Source organism: Sitodiplosis mosellana, unplaced genomic scaffold, assembly GCF_009176505.1.
Source record: "Sitodiplosis mosellana isolate CC-2019 unplaced genomic scaffold, AAFC_SMos_1.0 Smas_scaffold_3, whole genome shotgun sequence".
Taxonomy (NCBI): Eukaryota; Metazoa; Arthropoda; class Insecta; order Diptera; family Cecidomyiidae; genus Sitodiplosis; species Sitodiplosis mosellana.
Window position 1 is genome coordinate 8,201,938 of NW_022595246.1, and position 23,004 is coordinate 8,224,941.

General features: G+C 33.4%; 4 protein-coding genes across 9 annotated transcripts in view; 1 reads left to right on the forward strand and 3 right to left on the reverse strand.

The window, feature by feature from the left end:
* The window catches only part of LOC129565529 (UDP-glycosyltransferase UGT5-like), a 14,800-nt gene extending 2,655 nt beyond the window's left edge, over nt 1–12,145 (forward strand). For 2 of the 3 annotated variants that reach the window (XM_055440508.1, XM_055440507.1), the window contains exons 2-7: nt 1,459–1,730; nt 1,848–2,218; nt 2,308–2,732; nt 2,802–2,829; nt 2,915–4,177; nt 12,040–12,145. In XM_055440508.1, the coding sequence (XP_055296483.1) occupies nt 1,473–1,730; nt 1,848–2,218; nt 2,308–2,732; nt 2,802–2,829; nt 2,915–3,383 (1,551 nt within the window). In that variant the 5' untranslated portion in view covers nt 1,459–1,472 and the 3' untranslated portion in view covers nt 3,384–4,177; nt 12,040–12,145. Of the gene's footprint in view, nt 1–6; nt 371–1,458; nt 1,731–1,847; nt 2,219–2,307; nt 2,733–2,801; nt 2,830–2,914; nt 4,178–12,039 lie in introns of those variants that run through there. The other variant, XM_055440510.1, reaches the window with a different exon arrangement.
* LOC129565530 (uncharacterized) lies at nt 3,404–7,708 on the reverse strand. Its single transcript, XM_055440511.1, has 3 exons — nt 5,678–7,708; nt 4,021–5,582; nt 3,404–3,836 (listed from the first exon to the last, which is right to left on the reverse strand). Exons 1-2 carry the CDS (start codon nt 5,756–5,758, stop codon nt 4,332–4,334), a joined length of 1,332 nt encoding a protein of 443 aa, XP_055296486.1. The 5' UTR covers nt 5,759–7,708; the 3' UTR covers nt 3,404–3,836; nt 4,021–4,331.
* LOC129565531 (ankyrin repeat, PH and SEC7 domain containing protein secG-like) lies at nt 8,637–10,852 on the reverse strand. Of its 2 annotated transcripts, XM_055440513.1 has the most exons (7): nt 10,611–10,852; nt 9,987–10,029; nt 9,828–9,872; nt 9,654–9,755; nt 9,490–9,588; nt 8,984–9,082; nt 8,637–8,908 (listed from the first exon to the last, which is right to left on the reverse strand). In XM_055440513.1, exons 1-7 carry the CDS (start codon nt 10,662–10,664, stop codon nt 8,859–8,861), a joined length of 492 nt encoding a protein of 163 aa, XP_055296488.1. In that variant the 5' UTR covers nt 10,665–10,852; the 3' UTR covers nt 8,637–8,858. The 2 variants fall into 2 exon arrangements, with proteins under 2 accessions (XP_055296488.1, XP_055296487.1); XM_055440512.1 differs by lacking the exon at nt 10,611–10,852 and having other exon boundaries at nt 9,987–10,197.
* Nucleotides 11,622–20,118, reverse strand: LOC129565527 (vascular endothelial growth factor receptor 1-like). Of its 3 annotated transcripts, XM_055440506.1 has the most exons (16): nt 20,008–20,118; nt 19,698–19,851; nt 18,377–19,467; nt 16,995–17,444; nt 16,820–16,938; nt 15,311–15,449; nt 15,042–15,181; nt 14,815–14,962; nt 14,411–14,752; nt 14,036–14,280; nt 13,865–13,973; nt 13,643–13,796; nt 13,505–13,566; nt 13,188–13,435; nt 12,876–13,114; nt 11,622–12,760 (listed from the first exon to the last, which is right to left on the reverse strand). In XM_055440506.1, exons 3-16 carry the CDS (start codon nt 18,492–18,494, stop codon nt 12,349–12,351), a joined length of 2,925 nt encoding a protein of 974 aa, XP_055296481.1. In that variant the 5' UTR covers nt 18,495–19,467; nt 19,698–19,851; nt 20,008–20,118; the 3' UTR covers nt 11,622–12,348. The 3 variants fall into 3 exon arrangements, with proteins under 3 accessions (XP_055296481.1, XP_055296480.1, XP_055296479.1); XM_055440505.1 differs by lacking the exon at nt 20,008–20,118 and having other exon boundaries at nt 19,698–19,971; XM_055440504.1 differs by lacking the exon at nt 20,008–20,118 and having other exon boundaries at nt 18,377–19,195; nt 19,698–19,966.
* Nucleotides 20,119–23,004: the final 2,886 nt, after the last annotated feature.

Genomic DNA, 23,004 nt, shown 5'->3' on the forward strand with positions numbered 1-23,004 from the left:
ATTATTATGGCACATAGAATATTTATCTCATTCGATCTACGGTCCATGTTATTGTATATTAGTTTGATTGCACATGTCTGTAGTCCGCATGCAAGCATTTGAGTTCTATTGCGGCGACCAAATGAAAATAAGAGAAAAAAAGCGCAAACGTATGCGATCGTGTATTATTGCGAATGACAGAAGAGATGCGATAGATTGCAAATAACATACTACTGACTACTACTCTAACTCGAAATTAACCGCAAACTATCTGCTCCGCACGGGTGACTGCGTAAAATTCGATGGTACGATATATTCAGTTCGTTGTCTCTCTTGCTATTGATCAGATGTCTATTTGATACAGAGCAGTGATTTTTAAATTGGTTTTCACGTGAGTTTTTTTTAATTTCATTTGTTTTTATTGTTTCATAACACAAGAATAATGATTTATAATTTAAAAGATACTCAATTTTTTTATTTTTCCATTTATAAAAGCGAGGAAAATAGTGGTTAGTAGTTGGTACTGTGCAATTTCAACTCGAAAAATTGAGTGAGTGAAAAACAATTTAGAGATGCTCTTCTTTAGTGGCACATACGCGTAGTATATTTATAAATACTTTCACCAGTTGCGCCACCGCAAAGCGTTGCGTACGTCGCAAAGATGTGCGTATCGATCGCAAGCAACTAATGGTTGAAAACAAAAACACCGACATAGTGAACTTCACCGGCCTTGAAGTGTTCGTTTAAAATTGGAATATTGCGAAGAGAGCCGATGACAGATTGATCACTGCAAATTGTTTGATTTTATTGTTAAATTGAAATAAAACCGCTCTAGATTAGGACAACTGTTTAAAAATTCAATGAAATCAGACGCAATCTTACAGAAATTGTCGTTTTTTGAATTCTATTCGAAAGATATTGACAAGTGCTAAGGGTTTTCCCGCTATTATGGATACGATTTGAAGTCATCACTTGTTATTTTAAAAAAATCGGTGCATTTTGTTGTAGCTTTATTGAAATCTTGTGCAAAAAATTGATAATAACAGCCTTTTTTTTCATTTTCAATGACAGACCGTCATTAACGGTGAATACGGCAGTGTTATGGCATTTGGAATATATTTTCAATAAATATCGATAGATTTTAAATATATCATGACACAACTCAACAGCTCAACAACTCAACAACTCATTAACTCACAACAATTCTTCAGAGAGAGAGAGAGAGAGAGAGAAAAGTTGAATGCGTTCAGTACACCATGAAATTGTTGTTACTCATTGATTGATATATTTATTCAATGACCCATTTGATTAAAACTGTAATTGACAGGAAATGGGGTTGTATTCAAATTCCACTGGAATTCATCACGGCATTGACGTGTGTGCAATTAGTTTATTTTTTAATTAAAATTATACGTTACAGTTTGGTTTGGATCGTTCATTTCCAATTACCACATTATAGTTTTGTTCGTTCTGGAATAGATTATCAGCTTAAAATGGATTCCAGGGTGGTATCATTCGTGTTTGTTGTGATTTTATCCATAAGTAGCATCAATTCTTTGAAAATTCTTGGATTATTTCAACATCCTGGCGTCAGTCATTTTCACTTCTTCCATCCGATAATGCGAGGCTTGGCCGATGCAGGTCATGATGTTACGGTTGTCAGTCATTTTCCAGATAAAAATGCCCCATCGAACTATAAAGACTTGGCTTTTGAAAAAACCGAAATATTAACCAACTCGGTGGACTTAGAGGTAGGTCATAGATGAAAAAAGTCGAAAATTTAATTAGCTTTCCTTGAACAGCTTGATCAACTGTTTTATTGGTGAATCCTTATAAATTTTTAAGTGAATTTTCTCATGGTTTTACAGTTGTTCTCTCATCGTCCATGGTATCAACCATTTTTGGAATTTGCCAGCCTACATCAGTGGGGATGTGACGCATGTGAACTGGCATTAAATTCAACAGTTATACAAAATTTGTTGAATACCAAACCAAAGTATGATGTGATTTTAATGGAGCAATTCAATGCTGATTGCATGATGGGCGTTGCTTGGAAGCTAAAAGCACCGGTCATTGCGTTAAGCAGTTGTGTTTTGATGCCATGGCACTACGATCGATTTGGCCGTCCATGGATGTTATCTCACATGACAGGACAACCCATGGGTTTTTCTAATCATATGACCTACACCGAACGTCTGCTGAATTTCTTCTACATGAATTCATACAAAATTATGTACAAGTAAGAATTGAATTGTTCTTCGTGTATCTGCCTTATTCTCCTATTGTTGTTATTTGAGATTTATTTTTGAAATGATTATTCATTTTTAGCCAGATTACAATGAAAGAAACGGATAAAATCACGCGAAAATATCTTAGAGATGAAAATATGCCACATTTGAGTGAATTAATCAAAGAAACCAGCATGATGTTTGTAAATACACACTTTTCGTTACAAGGCACAACGCCGAATCCACCAACAATTGTGGAACTTGGTGGAATCCATATTAAAGAAGCAAAACCGTTGGATCCCGAACTGAAAGCGGTTTTGGATGCGGCCACAGATGGAGTGATTTATGTCAGCTGGGGTTCAATGATACGATCAGCAACATTACCTGATGCTAAACGAAGCAGTTTACTCAAAGCCTTTGGTTCGTTAAAACAAACGGTTTTATGGAAATGGGAAAATGAAACACTTCCGAATCAACCGGGAAATGTGCATATTAGAAAATGGATGCCACAAAGAGAGATATTATGTAAGCTCATTGGAAATTATTTTCAAAATCAATCATTTATTCGTTTCATTTTATTTTCTACGTTTTTAGGTCATTCAAATGTGCGCGTGTTTGTCAGGTGATTTCTTTTTGATGCAAATTATAAAATCTTCTTGTAATTTTCCTAAATTTATATTAAAGTTTGAATGTGCTCCATTTTACAGCCATGGTGGTTTGATGGGAAGCAGTGAATCGGCTTATTGTGGTGTGCCAATAGTGCTTACCCCAATATATGGCGATCAATTTCATAATTCAGCCGTTCTGAAAGCTCGCGGAATGGGTTTTATTGTTCATTATGAAGATATCACAGAAGAATCAATCAAATCAGCCATCAATGAAGCACTAAAACCTGAATCAATGGAAAACGCTAAAAGAGTGTCATATTCGTATCAAAATCGCCCGAAAACGCCACTCGAAACCGCCATTTGGTGGGTTCAATACGTAGCAGCCACGAAAGGAGCTCCGTTATTGAAATCACAATCAATAAATATGTCAACATTTACATACTATTCATTTGATGTGTATGCCACCATTGCAATCATCCTCTTTCTTCTAATAAGTCCATTCATTTATGCGACACGCAAATGCAGTAGAAAATTTAAGGCGAACAATTGTAAATCCAAAAAGGAATAATTTTATTCATACATGTGATCAATACATTGATTTCAATAGTTTATTTGCATACGAAAAGAAAGCAGCAAAATATGTGTGATCTTTCATTATGTTAACACAAGAACCGTTAAGTCATTCGCACAAAAATAGATTTATGTAATACTTTTTGAATGACTAAAACACCGTTCTAGGCACAAATGTTTCACTTAAAATTTGTTCCCAAAAAACAGATTATGTGACAAATGCGTGATAATGTTAATAAATTTGAATACATATCGAACTAGCCGGCCCTTTTCCCATTCAATACTCGTGGATCACTCTTGAATGCTTAAGATTTCAAAAATCAAGCCTTCAAGAAAGGAGCTCCATATGGTCCCGTTCACGTAAGACGAAACCACGGAAAAAAAAATTGAAAGTTGCAAAAAATCTTCTTAACGTTATTAGATCGCTATGAAATGTTCTCCAAATTGTTACCTAGGGGGTAGGAACACAAGCGCTTGAGACGAATTCGTACGAATATTCGTGAATTCTTGTGATTGTGTATACAAGACATTTGCAGCGCAGTGAGTGTACAACAACAATAACGAAGCCACGAACGCATGAATATATGCGAATACATACGAATGACACAACTTGTTCCTAGCCCCTAGATTGTTACATAAACTCAATTTTTTCTGAGAATTTCATGAAATTTTGCTTATTTTTTCTTGTCAAAATTGCCAATTAATAGTTATTTCGTCAAATTTTGTGATTTTTGACTTTTTTTGGACTCGTTTTCGAGGGCGTGAATTTCTATAAAAAAATGCACTAAATCGGTAAGTCGATTATTATTGTATTTCTTCCTTCATACATTGTATAAGTTTTCAGATTTTTTCATGTCCATTTATATTAAGAATGAGATATAAATTATTCAACAACTTAGTGCATAAATATGCATCTAACCAATAAAGAATATAAGATGATTTAAAATCATTCTAGACCACTAGTCCAAAATTGTCGTTCTAACATCGTTGCAACCGTAAATTGCGTTATTCTCCATTCATCTTTGAATTCCAGCCAAAAGTTGTTGTCGAATAGTTTTAGATTTTCGCTGAAAAATGTCACCTTCCTTAGATGTTTACTGTTCTTTATGAATGTTATAACACTTTCATCCCACACATTTTCACCAATGTACAATGTTGTTTCAACCAATTTGGAATCGACACCTACAATTCTCATAAACTGTTCATTATCAACGTATCCTCCATCCATGAATAACTTCTCCAAATTCTGGTTTCTCTCGGCCAATATGAACCAATCTGAAGTAGCTTCGATGTGTAGTTCCTTGAGATTTTTGAAAAATATATTAAAAGGTACTTCACCCATTCCAGTAACCAGCGTGAAATTCGTAACATATTCAAAGATGATATCTTCAGCATCACCTTCATTTGGTTCACGACGTGGATTATAGCTGATAAGAGTGAGATCGGTGATATTACGTAGGACTTTGTAGACAATATTCAAAAATTTTGGACTGCTGTAAGTCAATGACAATGCCTGAATTTGTGGATTTTTTCTGAGAAGTTTTTCAATATCAGTTTCATTGGAACAAAACTGTGTCGGTTCATCATTGTAACACAATTGCACGTACAAGTATTTTAAATGGATAAATTCTTGGTCGATGCATTTATTGTTAGTAATTTGAAGATGCTGCAAATACAAATCATGTACCGCAGGAAATAGTTCGACGAATGAAAGATCGGAGCTGGCTAAAGTTTTGAATTGACCACCTAGAAAAAGAACTTTAACTTTTTCGAATGGTTTTATCATATCTCTGAATAGATTGACGTCACGAGCGTCTACACTGAGTTCAGTCAGACTTGCAGAACAGTATAAATTGATGAATTTATTGATTTTGCTTGGATTATTCCGAGATATGTAGGATTCTGAATATTCAACTCGCAAGGATGAAATCAAATGGCCGAACATTTTCAACACTTCCAAAGCCGTATCGAAGTGGCAGATGAAAATTCTCTCGGTATTACCGTAAATTGTAGAATATTTAGCTTCCATGTGTGGATCGGTGATGAAAACAGTTTTATTTGAATACTTCCGTTTGAACAATTCCATGGCTTCATACGTAAGACTTTTATTTGAACCAACCAACGTAATCAATTCATATATATCCACTTCACCGAGTTGTGCTTCACTTATTGCACTTATTTGATTACCTCCTGAAATCTATTTGATATTTGCAAAATAATGGAGAATTTATTGTACTTTTGCATAAAATTTAAAATTTTTGCGATTTTTTTTTTTTTCAATTTAAAACTTACGTGTTTCGAGCGCAAATAAAACAGAACTATAACGAAACATATGAACGCAAAATATTTTCGATACTTCATTTTGAGTTTCATATTCGTTTAAAACGATATTTTGAAGTGAATTCACTTAAGTGACTGAAGCAAATCCATATTGATTTGTGTATTGAAGTTCGAACGCATTGTTATCTAATCTATTTCAGCTATTATGATTTAAAATGTGTCGAAGATTGAGAAGAAATTTGGTCAAAACTCAATATAAACACGAGTTGTAATATTTGTGACAGATAACAAGACAACGTATTATTCTATCGAACAAAATGGATTGAGATAAGAACGATTTGGTTATTTGTCATTCGTTTTTGACAACTGAACACCCATTTTTACAGAAATTTGTAAGGTTTGAATAAACTTTTGTCTTTGACTCACATGTTTAGAATGTTTTTCATTTTGTAAAAATGGACAACACTGGGTCCATATATGGGTGAGATTGAAAGTAGTGTACGTTTAACTGGCTTTGTATGGTGAAGAGTAAAGTATGTTGTCAAGTGGTCAACAAAACTTAAAATAAATAATTTATTTCAATAGATATTTGTTCATTGTCTTTAGCAAAGTTGTGCAGTTTGAAAAGACCAATAATTTTTTTGATGACACCAATTCTTTCATTCTTTATTTGTTGTCAAAAACTCAATAAAAACTGAATCTCTTCTGATCCATACAATTTTTTGTTACCAATGTTAGTTGTTTTCCTTATAGCTATTTATCGGTGTTATGACGAATTCTGTGATAATATGTTATTTCAAAGTTTGTTTTGGGTTGATTAAGCGATTGAATATTCGTTATGAAGCGATTTTGCATTGTGAATTCTTGTACATGAATCTATCATACTTTTTTTGGCGCTATATATTGCTTTTGCAGCAACCGTTTGAAATTGAATAAATTCTCTAGTATTAACCCTCGCTGGGTTTTGCGATTTTGACTCAGGTTGGTATTTTTTTCGGCCTTTGTAATTTTTTTGTTCTATATGATTTTTGCAATATTGATCTCATCACTTTTTGGTCAATAACTCATCCAGAATCGGAAATATTGTCTTACTTTTTCGAACGAAGTTGTAGCAAAGAGTCCAATAAACAAATTTGATGAACAAACTATACATGAAAAATCCCATCTAGTAGGTGCTATGGAACAAAATGTCGAAAAAATGGACGATTTTTTCAATTCTTCAACCATAACTCGCAGCGTATCAAATTTTTCTGATCACTATCTTCAACAATTTTGTAGCCAACGTATAATTGAACAACTTTTCTCAACATACTGAACCAGAAAAATCATGTTTTGTCTACCTTTTGGGCTAAAAATCACTCTTTGGTACCAAAAATGGTCAATTTGTTGAGAATTTTGGCCTATTACATGCAAATAGCTGTATATCTTTCCATATTTGTCATTTGGATTTTCAATAAAGTGTCTCTGCGGATGAGACGAACTTGTTTTTCAGCTAGTTTAGTGAGAAAAATCGCTCATTTGTAGGGGAATTTCGAGTTTTGGACCAATTTTTGAGCGTTTGGTAGACATTTGGCCAAATTAAGTCATGACAAAGGCCATATTTCAGTTTATATTTTATGCTAAAATAAAGATTATATTCACAGCTAAAAAATACGGCTAATACGATCTACCTATGATGTCCAGTTGGAAAGTTATGTCCTCCCAAGTGATGACATGTTCATTTTTTGCACTATTTTGGCACTAATCATCGATTGGGCTTCCATAATCACCCTACCAGACGTCATAGGCATGTGGCATTAGCCTGGTTCTTCAGCTAAGAACATCAGCTTTAAAATGCCATACTGCTAAAACCACGATCCGATAGCATGTGAATTTTTAAGTCACAGAAATGTGTACGTGCTTTACATGTTTATTCATGTTTAAACGATTGAAACTTGCAATTTTGACTACTTTCAGGCGTTGTTGTTGTGTTTTTCAATGCAATTAAGATAGAAACTTTGTGATTACATGTTAGTTCATGAATATTTTCACTAGTTTCGCTCTTCTCACATTCTGTACATTCAGTGTAATGTATTTTTGGTGAATAAAAATTAAAAAACTGAAATATTTCATATGCCATGACTCAATGTTCACCGAACTACCAAAAATTGGTCCAAAAACCAATTCTTTCCATAAAAATGAATTTATTTCCACTCAAATATTAAAAAAAAACATTACATTCAAGCTTATATTATCTGTACCAATGTTTGAATAATTTTTAAAGATGTTTTTCAGTGTATTTGAGTGAAAAATTTGATTTTTGAACCAATTTTGGGGTGCTGTGGTGGACATTAAGGCAAATCAAATCATGGTATATGAAATATTTCAGTTTTAGCGGTATGGCATTTTAAAGCTGATGTTCTTGGCTGAAAAATAATTTCGTTCCAGAAAACAATGTCAAACAATTGGTGGAATTACAATTCCACCTGTGCAAATGTGCAGAATTTTGCGTTCCTTATCAAATGGATCGCATCGAAAATACGTTGTTTAGTTCATTCTTTCATCACCATGGTTTGAAAAACAACGCAATTCGATCGCAATGAATTGCAAATTCAAGCAAATATTTGTCACTCTTGAAATGTTGAGTGGTGTTTATTCGATGTAGCTATTTGAATATGAAAATGTTCACATCTTCGCGGCATTCTCAAAACTCGATCCGTTTCAAAGTCGTTTCAAAGTCGTTTCAAAGCTAAAAAATAACAACAGATGGATCATCGCTGACATGATGTAAATTTGAAAGCGTTTGATCAAACGATATGACTCATACCCTTGTGTTACATTCAGGCTCACGTACCATGGTTGCGTTGAATAAACATCCAATAGTTACAATATTAGCTCATACAAGGATATATGGAATTATATTAACTTTACATCACTCAAAAAGGTGAATACCAACGAAACCATTGCCTTAATTATAAGTAACACTTTCTATAGAGATATGGACAGTTTTTCTACTATTCTGAGATTCCAATGAATGTACTTGTACAGTGTACACATACGGAAATAAGTATTTATAATCTGGGATATATAAAACAGAAGAAAAAAAATCTGTCAGAAATTCTCTCGCTGGATTTCTTCAACAAACATTTTATTTGAATGTGATGTGCTCTTCACAGCGTTGATTCATTGGAGTATGCAATTTTCATTTTATTTATTATTCAACGGCTCCTTTGCCCTTGAGAAGTTTAGCGATATCCGTTTGACCTGAAAAATAACACAGATCGATGAAAAAAAATAAAACTGTTTTCCTATTTAGTGAGAACAAATAATCAACATTACCCCGCTTAGTTGCTATTTCAAGGGGTGTTTCTCCCCATTGATTTTTCATTTTATAATTAGCTGAATTATTGAGTAGAAGTTCAGCGAAATTCTTATGACCTGAAAAATAATTTTGACCGATGAATAAGATCAAATCAATCTTTTATTTAGTGAAATTCATAAAATCTCGTAGACAGCGTTTTTAAGGTGTAGAAACGTATATAGACACCATTCCGGAGCACAGCAATCGTGTAATGTGTAAGCTATATGTACACGATTTATGGTGTGGCTGAAAAACCTGATATGCAATTGAATCCCACCATATCGTGTGAACGCTTACCGTACGTCTAAGTACTGAGTGTATGTGTGAGTACAGTACAGCCAGCACTCACACGATATGGTGTGATTCAATTGCACATCGGTTTTTTCCGGCCTACCATAAATCATGTACACATAGCTTATACATTACACGATTGATGTGCTCGGGAATGGTGTCACGAGATTTTATGAGAAGTATTCAAAATTACCTTTGAAAGCAGCTATATGAAGAGGTGTCAAAAGGGCATTATCCACACTATTAACAAAGGCTCCTGCACGGATGAGAAGTTCAGCAATATTCTTGCGACCTGAAAATCGATGGAAAAAGAGATCAAATCAATCTTTTATTCAATCAAAATCAATACTACATTACCATGGAAAGCGGCTTCATGAAGAGGTGTCTCATTCGAGTTATCTCTACTGTTAACAAGGGATGAGTTTTCAGCGATGAGTTTTTCAGCTTCCTTTACATCACCTGAAAATTAATGCAGACCAATGAAGTCGATTGAACAAAGCATTTTTTTAAAACATAAATGCTCGAAATTACCATTCTGAGCAGCATTATGCAGAGCTGTTTTTCCATTTTTGTATACTAAAAGTTGAAAAATAGAAGACCAGTGAAGTGAATCGAAAGAAAATGTTGCGTACAATGACGCAGTATGCTGTGTGAGTGAAACTTTACAAAGAAATGGAGCTTCAATCTTACCGGTTCTCCCAGATGGTGTTCCACTCACATCCACGATCAGGAACTGTGGAAATGAAACAAAGTGATTAAATTGTAATGGAACAATGGATGAGATTGAAATGGTTTTCAACCGTTTTTCATTCGAGTAAAAGTTTCCGATGAACATTATTTTTGTAGTGGAAAATTTTTTTCAATTGAAAAACTTTAAAATGGACATTTTTTCATTAATAATGAAATGAGTTTCGAAAAAATTATCACAAATTGTCCACAAAAAGAATCAAACATGTGTTTTAAGATTGCTGAGCATCTCAGCATTTCGTAAGGCACGGATATATCCGAGCATATCGACGACGCATACAGTGGCGTGCGTTGCTACACGACCGGAATGTGTATGTTGTTGCTGCGAACACAATTCGGTCGAGTCGTTGCGGCTGCACGTAGCAACACACGCCACTGTATTATACAGTATGCGTCGTCGATATGCTCGGATATATCCGTGCCTTACGAAATGCTGAGATGCTCAGCAATCTTAAAACACATGTTTGAAAAGAATCAAATGTAAAAGATTCAATCGAAAATTTACAAGTGAAAAAAATTCCAAGCAACATTAAAATTACAAATTTCAGACTTAAATTGTCGTCTCACCTCCGATACCACCAAGCCAACGAACAGCAGTATAAAAGATCTTTGACCCAACATTTTTCCAGCTTCGAACTATCAAAATTGTACTGTAAACGTGTCAATTGAAGAAAATTGACGAACTGTTTGATTGACAAACGAATCGAGCGCATCTTCTTATATACTTTTCAAGTATGGTCACATCAGCAATACATTAATGATATTATTAAATCCACTTACAAAGACAATTCTAATTAAAGCTCACAAAATATTATCGCACACATTTTTCAAGAAAACAATGTCAAACATTTGGTGGAATTACAATTCCACCTGTGCACGTGTGCAGAATTTTGCGTTCCTTATCAAATGGATCGCATCAAAAATACGTTGTTTACGTTCATTCCTTCACTAAAGTTTGAAAAACAACGCAATTCGATCGCAATGAATTGCAAATTTAAGCAAATATTTGTCACTCTTGAAATGTTGAGTGGTGTTTATTCGATGTAGCTATTTGAATATGAAAATGTTCACATCTTCGCGGCATTTTCAAAACGCGATCCGTTTCAAAGTCGTTTCAAAGTCGTTTGAAAGCAAAAAAATAACAACAGATGGATCGTCGCTTACATGATGTAAATTTGAAAGCATTTTTGGAAAGTTTTTTGACTTCGATTTCGAGGAGGAAAAGAGATGGATGTATACAACTTGTATTCACCATCTCTTTCGATGGAAGTCCAAAACCTTATGACGTGCGTCTTGCTAACTCCCTGTGATATATCCCAGATTATAAATACTTATTTCCGTATGTGTACACTGTACATTCATTGGAATCTCAGAATAGTAGAAAAACTGTCTATATCTCTATAGAAAGTGTACAGTACAGTTGAGCAAAGTTGTTCAATTATACTTTGGCTACAAAATTGTTGAAGATAGTGATCAGAAAAATTTGATACGCTGCGAGTTATGGTTGAAGAATTGAAAAAATCGTCCATTTTTTCGACATTTTGTTCCATAGCACTAGATGGGATTTTTCATGTATAGTTTGTTCATAAAATTTGTTTATTGGACTCTTTGCTACAACTTTGTTTGGAAAAGTAAGACAATATTTCCGATTCTGGATGAGTTATTGACCAAAAAGTGATGACATCAATATTGCAAAAATCATATAGAATAAAAAAATTACACGGGCCGAAAAAAATAACAACCTGAGTCAAAATCGCAAAACCCAGCGAGGATTTTGCTTGCCATAGGAGTACTTCACTCTCATGGTGGTCATGCCCAATTACTTTTTTTCACCCAAAATTGGTAGCACAGTGTTATTAATTGATAAAATACACAATTATCAAGTAATCTAATCAACCGCAGAAATTCAACCAAATTTAAACCCCGATTTAACGCCTTAAAACCTAATATAGAGGGAATATACAAGTATAATATTACATTTATTGTTTATTCATAGTTCTACCTTGTGGCGGCGACAAACATAGACATCTGCCAAATGCTACCAAATGTTTTATTTTTCTTTTTAATTCTATGAGATTTTCTGGGTGTCAACCATGACAGAGACAGCCTTATTAACAAATAAATGAACAAATATACATTTTTTTGTTATTATTATCACTACTTATTATCAAAAAATTTTTTTAAATGCTAACCAAATGTGAACCGAAAGTATTTTGTAATTGGCCCAGCCTCTTGGTAAAAAACTTTTTTTTCCATGGTTTTGAATTATATTGAATAGAGAAATAAAGGAATTATAATAGCCTTATTATAAACGAGTTTCTTTCACTTGATTTGATTCGATTTCATTTGGAATATTTACAGTGGTACTTGGAGCGTTGATAATAAATGGATTTATTATCGGATATGAATTCGATGGTATTTCAAAAAAGGTGTTGCTGGTACTTGGCAATAGGAAACAAGGGGAAGTTGAGGGCGAATGAGCTGAATCATATCCCGAACTCATATCACTTGCATCAATCTTCTCATCTGGAGATGTTGTGCTTGCACCTACATTTATTAAGTTTGATTCATACTCTGCATCATTTTCATCGTCTTCATCCCCATCAATACCTTTCTGTGCATTCGAGTGAAACTTTAGCAGTATCTCTTTTAATTCAGCGAATGTTGGACGATCATTGGGATTTTCCGCCCAACAAAGATCATGCATCACGTTATACCTGAAGATAAAAAATAATCCTATACTAGAGTTTCATTTCGATCGGTTCAATGTTCATTATTATAGGTAATGACATTTTCTTAAGGCTTAGCGTTTCATTAGTTATATATGCTTACATCCTTTGTGTAGTAGTAGTTTCATCATGTTTCAATCGTTTGCCATCTTTTAGTTCTTCAAAAGAATACAATTCTGGAGTTTTTCCCAATGAAAATAACTCCCAAATTATTACACCAAACGACCAGACATCACACTTTTGACAAGCCATTGGACTATAATCGAATTTAATTTCAGTCGATTCTTCAGGATCTTCATCTCTACGCAATTCCATCGCCATCCACCGATATGGCTTAGGAGTCTGTGGATCCAACAACATTTAATACAATAAGTCACTATTGTCATGTATCAGTCTATGTACAAAGCTACTTTACCAAATTCGATTGCGTATATTCATAACCTTCGCGCACCTCCTTTGCAATACCAAAATCACCAATTTTAACACTCATATCCTCATAAATTAAAATATTTCTAGCAGCTAAATCACGATGGAAAATATTTTTTGAAGCCAAAAACGTCAATCCATCTGCCATTTGAACCGACCAAGCATAAATATCGATTGTTGAAAATGTTTTCCCCGAAGGTGTTAAAGTTGAATTGATCTGTGATTCAGGAGAATCAACTATAGCGAGAAAAAAACATCATTTTCAGACAATATATCAAATATTCAAATTAACTCCCTAAAAATTACCTCCAATATTCACATTGGCATTGGTGTTTCTTCTATAAGTTCTTTGTTGATTTTCAGGATTACTGCAATTTTTTTCATTTAAATAATTGAATTCGATTATAATCAAAAGTAATCTGATATATAAATAGCTATGCTTACCCGCTGTTTGTTGGTGGATCTGGTTTCGTTTTTCTGTAATTTATTATGTACTCATCCGCGCATTCAACTTGATTTACAAAAAAATCGCTATTTTTTGCTAAGAAGCACCGCATATTTCCATATGCACATAGTTCATAAACGATCATTATTTCACCTGTTGAATATCAGACATTGAATAGTGGTGGTGGTGGATGATACATTCTGCACATACAAGATACATACATTCGTCATTAAGGGGATCCCCAGTCACTGAACCAAGATATCTAACAATATGAGGATGTGGTGGCAATTGTCTCACGATGTGTATTTCCTTCATTAGCTCAGATAGTCCCTGCATAATGTAGAATATACAATTTTTCAAAGAGAAGATAAAAAAAATGCACTAAGACATACCGAATAGTTATGCTTGTGCGTTTTGATTACAACTTTTATTTCTTTGCCAAAAGTAGCACAGGGCAGACCGAGCGAAATTGGCATTATTTCTCCTTTATGAACATCACCGGTTATACCGGTACCGATTAGTTCTCCTTTCTTTATTCTTTGTTTTAACTGCTGCGCGCGATAATTATGATAACACCCAAACATCACAAGCAATGACAGACAAATCATACCACAACCAAAGATCACCCAAACGAGCACTGCGAATTAAATTTGAAACAAATATATATGAAGTATGTGTTTCAGGTAAAAGTTTGGCAGAAAAAAATCATTTCTGATTGAAATTTATCGCTTTCGCTTTTATCATATGAATAAATTTAACTTTATTACCTCTTGGACCTCGATTGTCTCTAACTTCTAGTCGGAAATCTTTGTTTATTTTTTTGCCATTGTCAGCGATCAGAGTATAAATTCCGGAATCGTTGATTGTTAAATTTCTTACAATCATAACCACAACTTTTTTTTCACGATCATGGTGGGCGACTTTTCTCAATGTATCATCCTTCTTCTCTATCCAATCAATCGATTTGTTATTACTATCGTACCAGGTGAAATTTGGCTTGGGATAAGCTGAATATTTTACCACCAAAATAAATTCATCTGATACATTCATGGAGATATTGGAGTTGAATTCCGGTGGAGTGTTAAGATTGAGGAATGTTTCGTTAGCAGCTGTAAAAACATCCCAAATTTAGCGTGTTTTCGTGTTAATCAAGTGATTGTTCTATTTTTACCCAAAATCCGTGTTATATTCCGTGTAGCTTTACGTTCATTACCGTATGCATTAGTTACAATACATGTATATACACCAATGTCTTGTGCTTTATTCACATTTCGAATGGTCAGATCGCCAGTTTTGTTGTTCCAATCCGCCCGATTTTCCTGAATTCAGATTTTTTTTTAAATTTAAATTTTAATTGGAATACGTATTTGAATCAACGACATATAAAATATTTCTTACAGTTTCAATACTAGGAAATTCCCATTTAAATATACGATTTACGATATCGATATATATGCATTTAAGTTCAAGTGTGGATCCTTCGATGGCAAAATCATCCGTTTTGAATGTTATCATAGTACGTTCATCGCAACTGTAGCCTAATATGATCAATTGAACATTATTTTTAGATGTAGAAAGTACATTTTATAGGTTGGAGTGTCATTTCTTGGACGACAATTTGAAGAATGGACAAAAATAGTATTTTAATTCGAAATTCAAATACTTACTCTTATCAACATCAACATGAACATTGAGTTGTGCATGCGAATCATTGTCTTTTGTACACGTAAACTGAATATCATTCTTATTGGCAAGTTTATCATAAGTCGCCCGATAAATTGTAGCCTTTTGCAATAGAGCTCGTTCCTTAAAATCAGCGGGGAAAAATTCGTGAAAATAATGAGTAACACAAATGCGATTATTACTACATGGGCTGAAAAGTCTTTGGCCTGATACAGAAATAACGAAAATACTGCCAAATCCACATTAGTTTTAGATAAAACCATCCTTAACTAGAACTCAGTCAAAATTTGAGCCAAATCGGATGATCAGTTTGCGAGTTACAGCGTCTTGAACCAATCTACTTTTGATTTTTTCAAAATCAGAAGAAAAATAATTTTTTTGTGACGGTTTCGCGCTTACATTTCAAAGACATAATTATTAGAAAAATCAAATTCATATTGGAGTTACTTTACGGTATCCCTTAAGCATTGAAAATAACCTGAATGTATAAAGATATTTAATTCAGACGTCGTTTTACGAGCCATTTTGTTGACAAACCTCAAAAATGCTCAAAATTTGTGGTTTTAAGAGATATCAACAAAATTATCCAAGATATGATATCGGACGACCCAAAACTTTTATTGTATTAAACTTCCAATACCATGGGCCTACTATCTTAGGCCATAGATTCGAGTTTGCACAGAAATTCTTGTATGAAAAATTCAATCGAAAAAATCGTACCGCATTTTCGATAATTGAGCAAAAATCCCAACTTTGTTCAGATTCGCGGCCCTCTTTGGAGCCATAAAACGGTAAATCATTGCATGTTTTTGCTTTGATATATGGGAATTAATGTCCCTTCTATTCAATCAAATATATAGGAGTCAAGAATATAATCAAAATTGTGCTTGAAAATGGCTTGAAACGAAAAGGGCCGCAAATGATCACTTTGACGGCTTCTGGCGGTTTCTGACGCTGTTACTTGATATGTATTAAATAATATATTCATCATTGAATGTCTGGAAAAGTTAAAAATGATGTTAGAAGAATATCATCTATATTTTTTACGCCGAAACAATTGATACATTCGGAGTAAATGGTCGATATCTGACGTAAAGATGAATGCTTTCCTTCACGAGATTTCTTGAACTCACAAATCTATTGAAGTGATGGCAAAATTTCACGTTTTATGCTACAACTTGCTTAGCCGTCGACTGAATTTTCTAGATTTAGTCCTCCTCAATCCATTTAAGATGTTCAAACTATATAATTTGGCTTTGGGTTGCGGGAGTTCAGCATTATTCGAAAGCCATCTGCGAAAATTGGGCCATTTTTGAGGCCTTTACATGGTATGGGTACAACTCGCAAACTGATCATCCGATTTGGCTCAAATTTTGACTGAGTTCTAGTTAAGGATGGTTTTATCTAAAACTAATGTGGATTTGGCAGTATTTTCGTTATTTCTGTATCATGCCAAAGACTTTTCAGCCCATGTAGTATTATTATATAAATACCTTGTTAAAATTATTGAACCTGATGGTTTCATTATGAACCGTTGGTATGCAAGGGCCATCAAACTTACAAGTATCCCACTTCCAAATGTCATGCGTCGATTTTATAGGGAAATCATTGTCTAGAATAGAATTCAGAATTATAGAATCTGCACGGACCCAAGTCTTAATAAATTACCTTTCACACTTAAATAGATGCTGTTGGATTTGTTGACATTCGAATTCGAAATATCTTCGATATATAGTTCAATGGGTTGGGAAAATGTCGATGAATTCTTCACACAAAAGTATAATCCAACAGACTTGTAATCAACATCCCGGAGACTAAGATGGACTTTATATTGATACGCATTTAAATTTTCATTTTCAATAGTATCATCATTTGGATTGTTGTACAAATTATATTTTGTTTCGTTTAATTTGGCTGCTAGTAGGAATAGTTCAGATTCCACAAAATTCCATGCAAACGGAGCTGTCCATAATGATGGAAATTCAGTCCATGCATCGGTCCAACGTATCGGTTCATCTGCTTCACATGTGATGATAATATCATCATGTTTGCTAACTATAATATTTTTTTCTGCATTGCGGTTCACCTTAATTATTGGCTTATTTTCATTGGTAGCGGCTTAAAAATTGAAAAAAAAGAGGAAAGTTAACACTCTCTCGGTCGACATATTCAATATGCTTCGTATAGAATATTTAGAAGTGTTTTTAAGCGTAGCTAAAAGTCCCGCTATTGCGAACAGGTCACTTATTCTAGTTCATGAGTTCATATATAATTTGTATTCAAAATTAATATGGAAATTTCAAATGTCACGCACTAAGGGAGAAATCACTGTACAGAATTATAATTTTTTGGCTCAAAAATTACTTTCATTACTTTTTTTTTCTTCATAAAAACATTCTTCTAGTTGTAGTAGCTTAAGTTATGTGTGTAATTGTCATGACATGCATTTGTGTGAGTGATTCGTGCATTCATAATAAAAAAAGAACGCCTTCCAGTAGATAATAGTAAAGTGCTTTTAATTAGAAGATTGCTCACTGGCAGCGCAGAGTAGCTGTCCCGAGATAAGTTTCATTCGAATACACACAAGACTCGAATAAACTAACTACTAACCAGGATTCTTATTTTGTTTTCAAATTGCGTGATACTTTCAAATATTATCAATTTTGGTCTAAAAATAACAGTAGACTTCGCGAATCGTGCGATATGAGTCACATTTTATCTTTAACAGCGATAGAAACATTGAAAGTTCAGTACAAATTTGAAGGAATTTCTTAGGGAATTTTTTCCAAAATTTCTGGTTTCATTCGATGATCGATCCGACCAATTTGGATCCGACCTTTCCATTGATTTTGTAATATTCTCATTGGAAAGTATGATTTTCAAAATTTATTTTAGAAAAAAAAAATTAATCAAATTCTCCATCTGGGGAGGGAGATAGACCCTGAGAAAAATATCGAAAGTCACTGGTCGAAAAATCGACCACTGGTAGTTAATGGGTTAATTGAATCGAATCAAATAACAAAAATGAATTATCATACTAGATTGCTTACCATTGATTGAACAAAATACAACGATGAGAACGATTGAACTGAAGCAATTCAACTCGACACTAGTCCACATTTTCAGTGAAAATATTGACCTCATCACAATGTCAGCTCGTCTTTCCATTAGTTGAATGATCTATATGATTGCCCTTCAATTCATCAATTCATAAATTTATTCAGTAGCAGTAATGAAAGTCAAAATTTGTGATCTTTTAGCTTAAGTTTGTATGTAAATCACGATCGCTTTCGCCGTTCACATTCTTTTCCGTTGCATCTGGGTTTTGCACATTTTTTCATTTATATTTTGAACATTTGGCCTTTCACTTTATGTAAATTCAAATTGATTGATTTACTTCAATATAATTCAATACTTGCATTAGTACTCGCGTAACTATTTGAATAATTAGGAATTATGACTTTTAGCATCAAGCCTAAAGAGCGTTTTGACACTGACTGACCGATTAAATATAATATCTCCCAGGATGTGGTCACAACACGTAATCAGCCAAATCACAAAACAAACATTTCCAAGAAACCGAAAAAAGCAATTAAACTGATGATTTTTTAAGAATATTTTTCGTCAAATTTCTTAAATTTTATCTTTTAATGTTGCCACTGAGTTTTAATGTTGTGTTTTTCTGTATTTAAATAAATGCTGTTAAAATATAATCTTTATCTGACATCACTTCGATTTCGACAAGAAATAAACTAACAATATCACAAGTTCGTTTTCACTACTATAGTATAGTGTGTGAGATGCGGGTGTTCGTAAGGGAATTATCTCTTCATTTGTATATGTTTATGTGTTGTGTTTATGTTTATGTGCTGTGATTCATTTGATGCGAGCATAGATGCGATAAAAGGGAATTGGAAAAACAAAAATAACTGATAGCAATATCTCGCTTTCAGCGTCACATGGCCCTCGGACAGATATATGTATTTACGCATATCCATTAAAATTCAAATCGTCACAATAACAGTACAATTCCAAAAAAATTACAATAATAACTTAGTATGCGAGTCCATTTGGAGTACTGTACAGTATATTGATCCTATGGAAATGATAAAATATTTGGCTCTGTGGGCTTATGTGTTATCTGAAACAGCATAAAAATATAAATTGTATACGCAATTTGTATGGAAACTGGCGACTCTATTTCACGAGTCTGTAAATGATTCAAAAACTCAATGATTAGTTTCGACATATAATTGAGGCTGTGAGAATGAAAATGGCAATATAGGAATAAACATTTTTTTTTCTTGATGCGCTTCAGAATGTTTATTCCTGTATTGCCATTTTCATTCTCACAGCCTCAATTCACATTACAATATTATTTCTTGTTCCGATTCCCTTTTCTCTGTAGTAATTCAATTTGATTATGAAATGTTGCTATCAATTCTTCTTCTTGGATTGCACTTTTTCGTTGAATTTTTTCAATCCGTGTGTATTTTGTATAACTGTTGTTGTTCAGATTTGATAACTAAAGTCAAGTTTAAAAGAAAAACAGAAATGATTATTTGATGTTAGTAACTAAAATTACGGGATGAAAAAGACTAGATTTTGTGTGCGAATTCGTGCAAGCCATACGAATCGCATACGAATGATAATTGAATGAAATAAGTAGTGATACACTCACAAACGTCGTTTGGACACACACAAACGGGAATTCGCCCAAGCGAATTCAACCTTACTACCGTTGACATGTTGTACAATTTAATATTGGATTTTGACGGCCATCATATACGCCACAATATATGCCACCATGCGGAATGATAATGTACAATATAAATTTCTAGCTTCATCACAGTTTTTGAGCTGTGTGTAATTTTATTTTTCTTTAAATACATCTTTGTTCATATATTCAAATACGAACGAACTTATGTCCAATTTCACACTCTTTATCAATAAACACCGCGAATAGAAAGAAAAGTCAGTTTTTCAACTAGACTAATTGAGTTTTTCAATGGACATTGGACATTCTATTGTATAAATGTAAATAAAATTGATGATGATAAACTGAAAATAATATCTCTATATAATAATAATAATAATAAAACTCTAATTGAAATTAAAATATTTCATTAGATTTGATTTGATTTGTAATCTATTTAAATAAGCATTTATTTTAACACTTACAACATTTATACTTGTATGCTGAAGTGATTCATTTGAACATCTGGTTGTAATGTAGTTGAACAAAAATAGTACGACTAGCACCCACAAAAAATCCATGTAAATATTTGTTGAAGAAAAAATTGCTTCTTCAATTCATTGCTAGAAAAATATTTAACAGTGATCGAAACATGTTAAAACTTGATAAAAATAAACAGGCTTTGTTATGCGCTAAATCTATCACGCTGAATAAATTCATGCAATAAATGTGATGCGCTTGCTTTGCGGTGAACGAAGTCTGTTGCTCTTCATTTGTTCACGCATGAACGTTTATGCTTTGCAGTGAACGCATCACATTTATCGCATAAATCTATCGCATGAATTTATTCAGCGTGATGGATTTAGCGCATAACAAAGCCTGAGAATGAAGATGTTTTCTGACTCTGATACGCTAAATTCTGCCGACGGTTTATTCAAACGCATTATTCCAACGAAAGCTCAGTTCCATGCGATTTTCTCTCAAATGTATGTTTGAAGGCCTCATTTCTCAGATGACTTCACATTGTTTCAAGTGCACTGTTTTTCGAGTTTTATTCGATCCTAAATCAATTATTTATGATTAACAAAACTACTGCGGTGAAATGCCAAAACTTCACCTTCATTTTACTTTGGCGTCAATTTTGTATATACTCGAATTAATTTTGAATCCATCGTAGATACATTTTTTATAGACGAAAGAAATTCTATTTTCTTTATTGATAAGACTTTCAAAAGCATTTTAATGATAACATTTAAAGCATACAAGTAGATTAGGGAATTGTGTGGTGTGTGGTCAATATAAAGAATCAGGATCGAAATTCAAACAAATTATTCGATTTGCCATACACAGAAACACACACATTTATTTTATAAAATTCACATTAATTAAAAAGTAATTATTAATAAATTGTTCATGTGGTTACATATTCAAAATAACAAGAGTTGTACAATTGGTAACATTAAACGTAGATTTATTGTGCTTTAGGCTTACTTTACTGTGTATGCCATACAATTTCAATGATATTACTGAATATATTATTATTTTTCCTATTGGACAATAGGGTAGTCCAAACTGATTTATCATGGTAAGGTATATGCTCCCAATAGCTTAAAATTAAATTGGGCTCAAAACTAGTTGATTCCCATTTTCAGATCAAAAAAATGTTAAAATCTAATGGTCAATAGAGCCGTACTTAAAATGGCTGTTTTTGACCTTATTTGAAAACACAAAATCGAAATTTCGTTTGTTTTTTACCTATTTTTCAAAATATATATTGATAGAAAACCCATAGGTGATTCAAATGGAATCTGTTGACATATTATTTTTAGGGCTTTTTGGGACGCTGAACACGAATCGGTTGTAAAAAATTATCTAATGTTGCTTTTTAAAAAAGCTTTAGTACAAAAACATGGTTTTTTTTAACAAATTCAGCCATATAGCAAAAATACATGGTTCCAAGTGTATTTTTAACACCAAATTTGAACTCAGCGCCTCAAATTATCTTAAGATTGACTATGCTGATGACAAAAATCGAATAATCTCAGAACTAAAATTTTCTAGTAGTGTTCACGTATAGAAAAAAATCACATTTTTTCACGTATTTTTCCACCAGAAGTAAATTTTTGTTCAAAGCAGCCATTTTCATGGTTTTTTAGGCCGCAGAATTCGAATCCACCCAAAAAGAAATAACCAAATTTTCAGTGGGAAAAATTGATATTTTTCCATACATTTATACGAATTTTTTTGCGTTTTTTCGGTTTTTCTTCCATAACTCGTACCCCATACGATAACATGCATTCCAAAGACAGCTTTTATTCTTCAAATCGCTACGTGTTGACCTAAAACTATCAATCAAACGGGTCTCATGCATCCACGTGTATATGGATTTGTTTTATGAATAATGTTGGATAATTCGTTGTTTTCTCTGATATCACTCCGGCTCATCCGCCGAAATTATAAGATATAAAAACAAATTGCATGTTGAAATGAGATAAATATTTATTAATTTAAAATTTTAGATCTGAATAACGATCTGAGAATAAAAATGTGCACGCAGAAGCATTTATACTCAAGCGCAACATGATTATTTTTCCTTTAAAAACTCCCTTTTTTGTGCAAACGATAAGAGGTAACGGAATGTTATCATCCAACAAAGTTGTAAAATCGGTCAACTAAACTCATTCGCTGAACTCATTAACCCGTTACCTCTTATTCGTTTCTGTTGAAGCGGCAATCCATATTTTGCTTCAGTACAAACACTTCTGTATTCCCACTTTCATTATCAGCAACACATTTGAGGTTTGTATTGAGCTGCTGCCTATCCAATGATTGTATCAGTGCTTAATTCGTTTTTAATGTCGTTCATTAGAAACAGCATTGGAAATGGTGTCAATGTTTGTTCGTCGAAACGGTATCACTTGATTCAGCTTCAATTGTTAAATGTTCCAGTAAATTAGCTCCATGACGCCAGCCCCGCCCGGA

Bases quoted from the DNA above. Each gene is read 5' to 3' on its own strand.
- LOC129565527 (XM_055440506.1), bottom strand. From the start codon at position 18,494: ATGGAAAGACGAGCTGACATTGTGATGAGGTCAATATTTTCACTGAAA. The intron at 13,567-13,642 runs GTAAGCATAGCT...AAAAAATTGCAG, and splicing joins GATCCACCAACAAACAGCGG to TAATCCTGAAAATCAACAAA. The intron at 13,115-13,187 runs GTAAAGTAGCTT...TTGGATCCACAG, and splicing joins AATATACGCAATCGAATTTG to ACTCCTAAGCCATATCGGTG.
- LOC129565530 (XM_055440511.1), bottom strand. From the start codon at position 5,758: ATGAAACTCAAAATGAAGTATCGAAAATATTTTGCGTTCATATGTTTC. The intron at 5,583-5,677 runs GTAAGTTTTAAA...AATATCAAATAG, and splicing joins TTTATTTGCGCTCGAAACAC to ATTTCAGGAGGTAATCAAAT.
- LOC129565531 (XM_055440512.1), bottom strand. From the start codon at position 10,131: ATGTTCATCGGAAACTTTTACTCGAATGAAAAACGGTTGAAAACCATT. The intron at 9,756-9,827 runs GTAATTTCGAGC...ATTAATTTTCAG, and splicing joins GCATAATGCTGCTCAGAATG to GTGATGTAAAGGAAGCTGAA. The intron at 9,083-9,489 runs GTAATTTTGAAT...ATTATTTTTCAG, and splicing joins TCATATAGCTGCTTTCAAAG to GTCATAAGAATTTCGCTGAA.